We start from the raw sequence: 13,509 nt of genomic DNA, 5'->3' as shown, positions 1-13,509 counted from the left end.
GAATAAAAATGACAAAATAAAAAAATGAATTTGAAAAAAAAATAATAATTTTTTTAAAGATGTATTTATTTATTTATTTGAAAAAGTGCTATTGACCAACGTTTCATCACCAGTATTTTTGATTCATTTAAATAATCGTATTCAAAAAAGCGAAATCATTTTTACATCGCATTTCAGGATTCACGTGGGCCTTTAAGAGAGATACATATTATAAATCGCGAAAGAAAATTCATCAAATTACATTAAAACCGTAATAGGTGATTGCAACTGAGTATAAAATCAAAGAAACTACGTAGGTACCTATTTAATTTATTTTACACTTGGACTGTTATAATCTTAATTTCAAAACTAATGGTATACTTAGGTAGGTACCTATTTACCCGTGTATACTAAGTATTAAGGTATCAAGTGATGTTGTTCAGCATCATTCGTGTTTTCACTAGATTCTGATGTGCTAATTATTTCATCTGATTCAGATGGATACGTATTTTTTGTATCCTCTGATTGATCATTGAGCTAGAATTTAAAATTAAAGGTGATAAAGTGTTGGTATTTTAAGCTGTTAATGATATGTTTGGGCTGATTGTTACCTTCGATTCAGTATTTGTTAATAATGCTTCCAAAATTTCTACAACAGTCGAGAAGTCTGGACGATGTTCCGGTTCATACTTCCAACAATCCCATATGAAGTTGTATCTGTGTTTAAAATTGTATCAAAATGATTATCTAGGTATTTTTATATGTAGAGGGAATGGGAATTTCAATTATTCATGCCTTCAAATGGTTACAAAGTATTTTAGATAGCTAGGTACTGGGTAGGTAAGGAAGGGTGTAAAAGAAAAGTATGCTACGAATCTAAATACTCACACTTTTGATGAAGTATTTGGAGGTTTCTCCATACGATAATTTTTTGAAAGAGCTTGAAGCAGCTCGGCCATATTTTTCATCGCAGGATATGGCTCACTTCCCAATGTAACAATTTCCCAAAATAATATTCCAAAAGACCATCTATGTACATTTGCATGTAACGAGATGAAAGTTAATAATAATTCTTGTTGTAATTGGTGCAATTTTTACAACTTACACGTCCGATTTGGTGGTATAATGGTGGTGAAGTATTGCTTCAGGAGCCATCCATTTAATGGGAAGTCTGCCTGCTGATGTCTTTTTATAATAGTCTTTATTGCGAATATTTCTGGCTAGGCCGAAATCGGCTATTTTCATCGTCAAGTCGACCATTACCAAGACATTTCGAGCTGCTAGATCTCTATGAATGCACTAAAAATGGAGACCAATTACATAAGTAGGCACTGTTTTAGAAATCTATCCTACTTTTAAATGAGAAATGGTGAGGATGTTGGTAGGTAGGTACTTTGATGGAAGCGAGATATTCCATGCCCTGTGCAATTTGCAGAGCATATTTCATCAGAGTATTTTCTGGCACATTTTCGTGTTGAATATGAAGTTTCTGGAGGTAATTTTTGAGGTTTCCTTTGGCAGCGTATTCGGTTAATATGAGCAAAGGGGTTTTTTGAGTGCAACAGCCAATCAATTGTAAAATATTGGGGTGATGGTCAATCAACTTCATCAGCTCCATTTCTGATACGAAATCTATCACATCGTTGTCTGTGTGGTCGTCTAAAAAAAGACATCAGAATATTATCAGTGAGTAACCGACCATTACTTGTTTTACAAGGCAAACGAACCTTTGAGCATTTTCACAGCAACTGTTGTTGTAACGTTTTCCTGTCCTGGAATGCTCAACACTTCACCTCGAACGACTTTGCCAAATTCACCTTTACCCAAAGTGTTTCCGAGACGTAAATTATTCCTGGGAAATTCCCATCGTTGATCGATCGATATTTCGTATTCGTCATTGGAGACCATACCACCTGTGACGATATCAGTCTGTATGCGTTGGATTGAAACAGTGGGCATGTTCTGTGGAAAATTATAGTAAGATTGAGAACTCAATAATATGTCGAGATTATTGTAACTGGAAAAATTGGGAGATTTGTGCGAATACGAACCAAGCAATCTGGCATATCGCTATTGATGTTGATGTGTTTTTCAACGATGATCTTTTTTACAAATTGCTGCATCTCTGTTTTCTCTAATTTTCGCTTTCTTTAAAATAAGAATTTTCTTGAGTTAATAACTCGTTCCTACTTACTTAGATCACTTCTGTTTTTTTTCTCAACTTACTGGTTTAATTTACGGTACGCGATAATTGTGTAGAATACTATCCCAATTAATAATAAAATTAATGAAAATGACGCCACAAAAATAAAACCATAAGTACCGGTAAATACACCATTTGCAGTTTCAAGAATGGCCGAGGAATTATTTGTGGATGGGTTTGTCTCTGTACATAAAAATGTATTTTACTTAGTTGATTACTTTTTGTGAATTGGGATCAACATAATCTAAGTATCTATATTCATCGTTACTGGATTTAAAAACTCACTGTTGGTGATGTGTAAATAAAAACGACGTTGAATTTTCTTTTCTGAATTGTTCGCCTTACACTCGTATGTACCTTCATCCGAATGCATCGCAACATCGATCGAATAATAATGGAATACTTCTTCAGGTGTAAAATAGAATGTTCCCTATTGGTTGGTATAATTTTCCAAAGTCAATTGAACTTTAGATAGGTACTTGAATTTGTATTTATAGGTAGATAATTATACAGGTAGACCAAAAATCTTACAAGGGTTTTATTTTCGCTTTCATTATAGAAATACCATTCCAATGTGAATGGCGATGTGAAGTCAAATTCACAACCGATTTCGATCCTCTGATTCACAGTTACATTCAGTGAAATGATTGCATTCTCTGTTTATGAAAAAAAAAGTGATAATATCATCAGATTTTGTAACATTTATATAGGTAGGTAGAGGTACCTAGTTAGCAAATAAAAAATCGATCATTAGCTCACCTTTTATTTCAACCAGATAAGTTTCATTTATGCAGCCATTTTCGTTGCATACTGAGCAAGTGTACTTTTCCAGATTTTTTTGTGCCCTAGTATGTATAGGTAATTAATTATGATGGGTAAATTAAGTGTGAATATATAATTTCGTTAGAAAAAATTTTTGCCAAAAAAACCAGAGGATTCCCTGCAGAAATCTTGTTTAATTGATATGAATGACCCCCCCCCCCCAACAGTACCATAGAAAATTGATTTGAGTGTAATCAAATGATTAGGCAGCTTTTAGGAGCCAATTTTTAGTAAAAAAAAAAAATGATTTAACCATTCAAAATCTAGAACGTAGCCTACATATTTAGTACACTTACCTATTGACTGACCCTGGTAGTAATAAAGTAACTGTTTCATTTTGTATATTTTCGTGAGTATTTTTTATCCAATTGATTGTAGGCGTCGGATATCCTGTTCAGAATGGAAATGTACAGTTAGTTGAACGATAATTTGAGGGCAGATTTTTCGTTTAAGAGCCCATAGTATAGGAAAGTATGAGCATTTATGTGTTTCAGTCATACCTCTAGACGGACACCAAAATCTGAGTGAAGTGCCATCGCTGGTAACTGAGAGTATTTTACGAATAATGTATGGTGCTGCTTTACCGTTCTGGATTTTTTCAATTTGATTTTGCGTGTGTTGATTTGTGTCAGTATCAGTACTACCTAAACAGTTTTCAATTTGAATATGAATAAAACTTATCAAATTTCGATTTTTTGAGATCGTCAATAATGGCCGAAAAATTGGCATCACTGTTTTACGAAATTCTCCGATGTGAGAATTGATATTCTTTGATGTTTTTGAATTAATTAATGCAACGATATTGGGATGAACATATTTTCAAAATGTACGAAGTTGTCCCAAAATAGGTAAGCGAGTCGCTTTTAAACCAGTCAGTAGGATGCTGAAAGTGGTCTTGGATTTTGATAGCAATGGCATAGGTGAGACACTGGACGATAAGTATTTTTTTTTTTCTGAAGTCACTTTTACAAAGTAGTCGAATTGTGACCATGAAAAAGAGATTTCCCAATCAGAAATCGATCTATCGAATCCTAAAATCGTTTTATATGCGATTTTTGATTTCATGCGATCTGTCATGCTTGAAATAAAGAAATAATAAACTTTTTGATTAATAATTATTGTTCGCAATCGAGAATCGATTAATCGAACCCCAAAAATCGATTAATTTTTAATTTTCGATTCAATATGATGGATCATGTTTAACGAAGAATGAATTTCCCCCCAAAAAATAGACTTCCAGGTCAACAGTTGATCATGATCAAAAATTAGGATTGGAGTTATTAACGATTTTCGATAATCGATTTGAAAATCGATTGATTTTCGACTTTCGATTGATATGATCGTAACGAGGAATCAATTTTCGCACCAAAAATAAACTTCCAGATCAAAAATTGATCATGATCAAAAATCGATTTATTTGCGATTTTCGAGAATCGATTGTTTGAACCCCAAAAATCGATTCATTTTTCATTTTCGACCAATGTGATGGATCACGTTAGTAACGAGGAATCAGTTTTTCCCCAAAAAATAGACTTCCAGATCAAAACTTGATCATTATCAAAAATCGATTTATTTACGATTTTTGATAATCGATTTATCAAACCTCAAAAATCTATTGATTTTCGACTTTCGATCGATATGATCGTAACGAGGAATCAATTTTCGTCCCAAAATTAAACTTCCAGATCAAAAATTGATCATGATCAAAAATTGATTTATTTGCGATTTTTGAGAATCGATTAATTGAACCCCAAAAATTCGATTCATTTTTGATTTTCGACCAATGTGACGGATCACGTTAGTAACGAGGAATCATTTTTCCACAAAAAGTAGACTTCCAGATCGAAACTTGATCATCACCAAAAATCGATTATTATTTATTTACGATTTTTGATAATCGATTTATCAAACCTCGAAAATGGATTGATTTTCGATTTTCGATCGATGTGATTGTAACGAGGAAAAATAAACCTCCAGATCATAAATTGATCATGATCGTAAATCGATTCATTTGCGATTTTCGATAATCGATTAATCGAACACAAAAAATCGATTAATTTTCGGCTTTTGATTCAATGTGGTGGAAAATGGTCGTATCAAAGAATCAATTTTTGCCCCAAAAGTAGACTTTCTAGATGAAAAATTGATCATGATTGTAAATCGATTCATTTGCGATTTTCGATACTCGATTACTCGAACTCAAAAAATCGATTGATTTTCGGCTTTCGATTCAATATGATGGATGATGTGAGTAACGAAGAATGAACGTTTGCTTCAAAAATTGACTTTCAGATCAAAAATTGATCACAATCAAAAATCGATTTATTTGCGATTTTCGATTCTATATGATCGATCATTGTCATTTTCGAACAAAAAAAACAATTTTGGTTCCAAAAATACATTTCACGATCGAAAATTGTTCGTGATCGAGAATCGATTAATCGAATCCAAAAAATCGATTAATTTTCGGCTTTCGATTCAATTTGATGGATCATGTTAGTAACGAAGAATCAATTTTTGCCCCAAAAATATATTCACAGATCAAAAAATTATCATGATCAAAATTTGATCAATCGTACTCCAAAAATCGATTCATTCTGATTTTCAATAACATGATCAATCATGCTTGATTTGTTTTCTGGTATGTTTTCTGGATTTTTTTTTCAAAAAGCATTGCTGATTTTAGAGGGTGAATCTGCCTCCGGCTAGAATTTTGAAATCAACCAATGAAATATGATCCTTATTCACTCTTTACCGAGAAATTGTTGAAATAAAGTAAAAATGGCTCAAATCATTTCATTTTCTGACTTTGGGCGAGGTGAGTTGAGTTTATAGCGTTTTTATCAGTTTATTCATCAATAGCGATCTCTGGCGTGTATTTTGATATGTCGCATGATTTTTTCATCGCGCATATTTCGCGCATTTGCTCAAAATTTTTGGGCGCAAATGCGCGCATATGCTCGGCGAGCATATGCTCATAACATCACTAATCCTTGGGATTCAAAACTCTCATGACAAAATTTTCAGATCGATAGTTCACCTCTAACCCCTTTAAGAAATGGGGTTGAAAATTATTTCACTGCTAAAAATTTCTGTCCTTGGCAGTTTTCAGCCAAAATTTTTTCAACTTCCAAAAAAAGTCATTTCTAGAAATTTCATAAATTTAAAAGTTTTGAGATTATTACCAGAGCAAGTGACATCCAACCAAGTAGTATTGACGATATTATTATTCTGATCTAGGCATGTGTAAAGTCCCACGTCGTAGATCGATATCGAACCAAATATAAATTCTGGGAAGTACCCCTTTTTGTTGTACAATGACTAAAAAAAAACACACAACAAGAATAAAACAATCTGCGATGCTTTTCGGTTTAGGAGTTTTCAAAGATACAAAAAAAAAACACTCACTTGGACTATAAATTTATCTCTACGATCTGAATCCATGTCTCGAGAGTTGTTGCTCGAAAAGCGATACCACCTTCCTTCATTTTCCTCTTCTCCAGTGTGACAATAAAATACTACTTTTTTAGTGCAATTTGCACTAACCTGGCTCACTGACAAATTACTTGAGTAGGTATTTTGAGTTGTTACGTTGATACAAGTACAAAGATTATTTTGCAAATAAGTGTAGAGATAATATGCTTACTCGAGCTTCGACCAATTGAGCTGATATTCAAGTATGGGCTAATAGTACGTTTGACGACTTTCAAATAAAAAATACGTTTCTTTTCCCATTTGAAATTTACATCATTCGCTTTACATTCGAATTCGCCTTCATAGTGATTGACTATCTTGCTTATCGGAAAGAAGGTGTATTTAGTTGTGGGGGCATTATCTACCTTCCCTAGTTGCTGTTTATTTTAAAGCATAGGTAGGCATTAAAATAAAATAAAAGTAAACAAAACCCATTCGGGTTTTGAGCGAATTGATTGATGAACTACAACTTCAGATAAAAATTTGATAGTAGGCTACAACTCACTATACTGTTATTAAAAACCCATTCTGAAATCCACGGAGACTTTGATAAAAATTCACAACGCAAATCTATAAATTTACCTTGGTCTTCTTCCAGTTCAATTTTTCCATTTCCTGTAGGTAGATTGAAATGAGTTGAAAATTATTAGATATAGGTAATCAGATGCACTGTTTGAAATTTGTTTTTTTTTGGTGACTTGCAAAAATTTGGCGTAAAGTTACCTTACCTGTTGAAAATTTGACTGTGTATCTTTCATGTATGCAGCCATTTCTATTGCAAATCTTATTGATGTATTTTTTGGGCACTTTGAGTTCACCGACATGTAAAGGTATCCTTAAAACGTCACTACTGATTAGTTTATCATTCTCGTACCAAGTATTATTGAATGGTCGCGGATATCCTGAAAACCGATTCATTATTTTTAGCAAGGATTGTTTTTAAATGTATAACGACAACTTATTTTTGGCTCTTTCGTGGCATATTTCACAAAACTGAAAGGTACAAAAATGTTCAGCTGTTTAGGCTGTTTCAGATAGTTACCTCTGGAAAAAGAGAACAACGTTAGCATCGTCGCATTATTCTCAATAAAGTACATTTTTCTGGCGATAAAAGGACTTCCTTCTCCATTCTGGATCTTTTGTGTTTTTTTCCTGCGGAATTGGATTTCTTCGTCGCCTGAATAAAAATTCTCATTGAAATCAAATTTACTTTTGAAATTTCTGAAAAACTAATCATTCGCATTCTAATTTTTGAAAACGAAAAAAAATTCACATAAAAAATATTGTTTTTTTATTTCTTGAAATGCGAATTTTTGAAAGCTTTTATAGTTGAAGAAATCATTGGTTTTTAAAAAATATAATTCTAGATTGAATTAGGGATTTAAAAAATAATTGAAATAGTTACCATCACAGTGGACATCTAACCAAATGCTATGAAGAATTTCTTTGGTTTTTTCTGATTGCCTGAGGCAAGAATACCATCCTGCGTCGTAGATCGACACCCCTTGTATATGAAGGAATGAAACTTTCAGCAAATTCTACCCCAAAAAATTATACAAAAAATAGTATTGAAGCGAATTACCTGCTTGATTTGAATCATTTTTTTTTTATTTGTTTTTAGGAAAGAAAACGAACCTCAACTTCGAACGTAGATAACTGATTTCCTGTACTGGTAAGCTCTTTTTGTAAATTTTCTCTCGATAAATGATACCACTTCACTCCATTTTCTGCTTTTATGCCATTTTCTGGAAATTTCAATGTTTCACCGCATTGTATGCTTACGTTGTGATATTCTGCTGAAAATTCAATACAAATTCAACTTCAACCTTGGGTTCGAAAGATGTCAATTGAAATTTGGAAAAAATTATGCGTGAAATAAATCTTACCTGAATTTTGTGACTTTACCAATGAACAAGATGCGATGACGATGCATAACCATAAGAATACGCCATCTGTGAATTTGGATTATTAGGTTAGAAGGAGGTAGATCATTTTGCATCAAAATCAAAAAAATTAATACTTTGTTCTTACGTCTCGAATGTGAAAATATTCGTGAGATCATCGCAAATTCACAATTTGCACAGAAGAGCTAGGTAGTCGTAGGTACCTTTTCTAATGAGTGTTTTGTATAACAATAATGAATCACTTATTTCAAATTGTTTTCTTGTCGCTTTATTTATTTTTTTTATATTTATCGAAGTATGACTTTACAGTGCAGTGATGGGAATTTCATGCATCATTGGATTTTATCTTCAGCATTTTATGGTACCTATCTTATCAGCTAAGGTGATAGGTAATCATTACAGTTTGACGTCTAGTGGAAAATGTGTGTGGTCCTTACTCCCTAGGCATGAAGCAACATAAAACATGAAAAAATTGGGTGGAAAATGAAATTATACAAAACAAAGAAGCTTTTTGAACAATTTTGTTTAAAAAAACAGGACTCTATTTGGCAAACTTTTATGACAAAAAAGAGAACTTCTTAGGCAGTCGAGGCAAAAATCAATGGCTTTTTGGACGTTTTGGCAAAAAGACATAGAATTCTTATTAATGTTGGCAAAAATTGCGACCATTTGACTATTTCTTTAAAAAATTACTTCCTGAGAATTTTGACAAAAAAAAATTACAACTTTTTTTTATCCACTTGGCAAAAATTGACGATTTCTGACAATTTTGACAAAAAACGGGAATTTGTTGACAATTTTGGCAAAAGAAGTGGTTTCTTGGGTAATCTTGCCAAGAACAGGACTGTTTGACAATTGTGGCAAATAATTGACCCCTTTGACAATTTCGCCAAAAATGGAAACTTCTTGACGATTTTGACGAAAATTGGATTGTTTCACAATTTTACCAAAAAAGGAACGTTTTTTGATAGGTACTTTTTGACTTGAGAAAATTTGGCAGAAAAAAAACAAAAATTTATTAGCAAGTTTGGCAAAAAAAAAAACAGGACTTTTGGAACAAAAAGAAGGCTTATTTTGAACAGATATAAAGCGAAAATCAATTCTTTTAGGCTGTTTGTGGTGGGGGGGGGGAGTACAAAAAATTACGGACTTACAACTTTTGAGAATTATGTGTCCCTCCCCCCTCCTCCCCCCCAAAAAAGTGAAAAAAGATACCTGTTTATAGAAGTAAGTAGTATTTTGCTCAGTGATGAAAAATTTTCAAATAATTTGTGCCTGCAGACCTCAATTTTACATCTTTGGCGATATTTTACAACTTTGGGGCTTCATGCAAGGGGACCAACATTATTTGGAGGACCAAGGCGAGGGTTCTCATGAAAATGTGCTTCTTTAGAAACATTCAGAACGTTGAAAAATTGTTTTAAAAAAGAGCCTTTCAGGGTAAGATGATGAAATCGACACTTTCTCCGATTTGGTTTCACTCACCCAAAATGTTAGTTTGGATGTAAAACCATCCCAAAAAAATTTGAACCACCCCCCCCCACCCTCTCCGAAAAATGTGCCCATAGGTGCTCAAAATTCAAAATTCCCGTTCCCCGAAGAGGGTGGTCTAACAATTTTTAAGCTTACACAGAAAACCGTCACTAGATAGGTGTGTGTGGAATTTTTTTCGAAAAAAAATGTCATATTTAGGGGTTGGGGGGGGTCAAAATTTCAAAAATTCGTAGGAAAAGAACGGGGAGGGGGCCTCTGCGAAATTTTCTCAGAAATTTAGTTACATCCTAAGGTATAACATATAATTTTCCCAACGTCCCAAAGGGGGGGGGGGGTGCAACATGGTCAAAAAAAAGAAAGTTTGAAAAAAAATGCATCTCCAGCATTACCGCGCGTTTTGTCAACATTGTTCCACGACACCACCGTGGGAAAACTTCATCTATCGCACGCTCTCAAACTTGGATTTTTTTTTTGAAAACCCTATTGAAATATCATTGTTGCCATCACAGGTTTTTTTGGTGAATCTTTTCTAGAGTGGTGTGGTGAACAACAGAGCTATACCTAAAAGAATTTTCAACCCCCTCCTTTCGTATTTACCCTTCAAAATTGTGTTTTTTCAACTGATTTTATGCTTTTTACTAACAATTTTTCGAAAAAAATTCCACTCACGCATCAATCTAGTGACTATTTTCTGTGAAAGTTTGAAAATTTTTGGACCACCCCCTTCGGAGAACGGGAATTTTGAATTTTGAGCACGTATGGGAACATTTTTCGGGGGGTGGTTTAGGGAGGGCTGGGAGGGAGTTCGGTTCAAAAATTTTTTTGGGATAGTTTTACATCCAAACTAATATTTTGGGTGAGTTTCAATCAAATCGGTGAAAGTGCCGATTTTACTATCTTATCCTGAAAGGCTCTTTCTTCAGACATCAATTTTTTTTAATTTTTTATTTTTTCCAAATTTGGAGTGCTCTATTGAAGAGAGCCAACATCATTTGGGGGTTCAACAAAGATTTTTTCTTGAAAAGGAATTATATGTAGAACAATCCTAATTTGTATATGTATGAGACTGTGTTTTCAAAATTTTCCCCTGATTTTATGTATTCTCATTTTTTGTGATTTTTTTCAACTTTGAAGGGCTCTTTACTAAGGGACCAAATGGTTTGAAGGGCAGGAGAAAGTTTTTTCTCGACAAAGGGGTTATTTAGAAATTGGAAAAATTCTGCCACAGAAACAAAGAATTTTGATCAATTGATTTTTTTGTAATTTTTTTTATTTTTTCAGTTTGGGGGGGCTAATGGCACCACTTTTTTGCAGATAGGGGGAAAATAGAAAATAGGGAATTGATTCCTAACCCGAGGGGACAACTTTGGTAGGTGGAAAGTGCAAAATTCCAACTTTGAAAAATAAGGTATACCAGCTATTTGCTCAGAGAGTATATGAACAGAATCGAAAAAGATGTCATTTTTTCTGTGCCTGGGGCGGAAAAAATTCAATTCGTTTGACTTTCAATTTGGAAAATTCACGTCGTGTCAAGATTTTGGGAAAGATCAATTCCCTGTAGTTATTTTCCACGTTTTGTCCCTCTAAAATTGTCATCGATGATTATTGATTAAGTGACTTCCTGTTGTTGTGTTTTTAATCAACATGGGAATTTTCAATGATTAATTTCATCGTTGTGATGAAGATGAGTAGATAGAGATACGTACTTCGCTTTACTGATAATACTTACCATCCGTTTTTGATTTATTTTATCAAATTATCATTTTATAATTTGTTGGTTTTGATAGTTTCCAGTTACACCTAGTTATCGAGATAATGTAAGTGGTTTTTTCACAGAAATCACTCTGGATCCCGACGGATGTATAACAAATGATTGAAATGATTATTTTTCGTGGAATAAAATTATCATTGTCGTCACTAGAAAAATATTCAGTGCTCCCCAAAAACAGTGGCGTAGCCAGAGCATATCTGGAGGGGAAGGTTTGGTTTTGTGAGAAAGGTGCATCTTATTATTCTAGGAAGAGAACAAAACAAATTAGTCCTAGCGTAGCTAGGGCAAAAGCGTTTGAAAATTCTCATTTTAATATGTGAAAGGACAACGTTTTTTTATAAGAGGAGGTTGATTGTTTTGGCTTCAAAATTTCAGAATTTGAATGATTTTTTTTAGAAATTTCAAGTCTAAAATAGAAAAGCAAAAAAGCCCAAACAAAATGAGGGCAAGAGCTCTCGAAATTTCGTGTTTTGAGAAGTAAAAAACCATCAGAAAGTTTGATTTTGAAAAAGAAAAATCAACAGGCTTGAGCGAAGAAGTGAAGGCCGAAGTTTTTGAAAATTTATCATAATCCATGTAGGTTAAGAGTTAGCTACCTCTATCTTGAACAGGTGCAGAAATTTAGAAATAGAAAAACTGTACTAAAATATTCAAAAATGTGCTATTAAGTTTCGAAAAAGTCGGCAAATAAGCTTCTTTCTAGACCGAAAATTTTCAAAATTTATCAATAACGTCATATTTTTACCAGAGCTGTGAGTCCGAAACAATTTCGGGATTGGGTTTCAGTTTTTGGATCAAAATTTATTCATTTCGGGATTGGATTTGTTTTAGTTTTGTTCCTCTTGATTTTTATTTCGGTTTCGGTATTGGAAAATTTTTTTTGGTTCCAGGATAAATCGGTTCCGGTTTCGGGATTTTCATTTCAACCAATTTTAAGCCCAAATCGACTAATGGACCCTTCAAGGGGTCTAAAAAATGGGGGTTTTTCAATGCATATGCAGTGGAGAAATTTTAATCTTCAAATAATAACGGCGACCCTGAGCTTAAGGGGGGTCCAGACCACCCCCCTTGGCTACGCCTCTGGCCCAAAAAAACCGATAAACCATAATGTCACACAATTTTTTCAATCTTCAATTTTCATGAAATTTAGGGGACCGAAATTCGGGGAGAGAAGGCGTTAATATTCGTATTCAAGCGCTTTCGAAAACCAATAAAACGATATTTCACTTTTTTTGCCCTTTATCAAAATTTTTATACTTTTCCCTTCTCATCCCTTCCCTCACCCACCTCATTTGTTTTTCTAATCTCATCGCAAATGCAAAAAGTTCAAAGTTGTAACCCCATCGTAAAAATGTACCTAACTACCTATCTATATCGTTACAAAATTTGGCAAATTATTGAAACTTGTAATTTAAAAAAAAAAAAAACAGCTCAACTTTATTGTTTGGAAATTTCCGGAAATATTTTCTGATATTTCTCTCAAACAGCTTCAAAACGCTGCAAACAGATTTTCTCCAAATTCCAGCATTCTCGGGCAATCAGGCTACAAAGTTGTGTATTTTTTCGAGAAATCTCAATAGGTAATTGCTAAAAAAAAAAAAAAAAAAAACCGGCAGCGTTGCTGCATTTACAAAGTCGACTTATGTACTAACAGTGTAGGAAATTATCAATATATAAAAAGAATGAATAATGAAATTAAATAACATGAAATAAAATGAAATAAATGCGCCATGTACAGCACTATAGAGGCATAGGATCAGCACAGATATCCAAATAGACGCATTCAATGAAAATAATAAAAACCAAATAAGAAATAAATAAAAAAAAAAAAAAACATAATTAAGTACATGAATCAGAAAACA

At 33.4% G+C, this 13,509-nt stretch overlaps 1 protein-coding gene across 1 annotated transcript; it reads right to left on the bottom strand.

Annotated features, from left to right (window-relative positions):
* Window positions 1-302: 302 nt before the first annotated feature.
* LOC135845496 (fibroblast growth factor receptor 2-like) lies at window positions 303-8,364 on the bottom strand. The gene is made up of 21 exons (XM_065364081.1): window positions 8,114-8,364; window positions 7,884-8,016; window positions 7,521-7,655; window positions 7,207-7,380; window positions 6,984-7,093; window positions 6,651-6,855; window positions 6,413-6,558; window positions 6,190-6,325; window positions 3,505-3,648; window positions 3,301-3,394; window positions 2,942-3,027; window positions 2,714-2,838; window positions 2,468-2,612; window positions 2,206-2,365; window positions 2,031-2,127; window positions 1,707-1,941; window positions 1,373-1,638; window positions 1,085-1,278; window positions 868-1,008; window positions 591-696; window positions 303-516 (listed from the first exon to the last, which is right to left on the bottom strand). Exons 3-21 carry the CDS (start codon window positions 7,573-7,575, stop codon window positions 397-399), a joined length of 2,739 nt encoding a protein of 912 aa, XP_065220153.1. The 5' UTR covers window positions 7,576-7,655; window positions 7,884-8,016; window positions 8,114-8,364; the 3' UTR covers window positions 303-396.
* Between the last annotated feature and the right edge of the window lie 5,145 nt (window positions 8,365-13,509).

The sequence above is a fragment of the Planococcus citri genome, chromosome 4, assembly GCF_950023065.1.
Source record: "Planococcus citri chromosome 4, ihPlaCitr1.1, whole genome shotgun sequence".
NCBI lineage: Eukaryota > Metazoa > Arthropoda > Insecta > Hemiptera > Pseudococcidae > Planococcus > Planococcus citri.
This window is presented reverse-complemented; position numbering and strand designations above follow the sequence as displayed.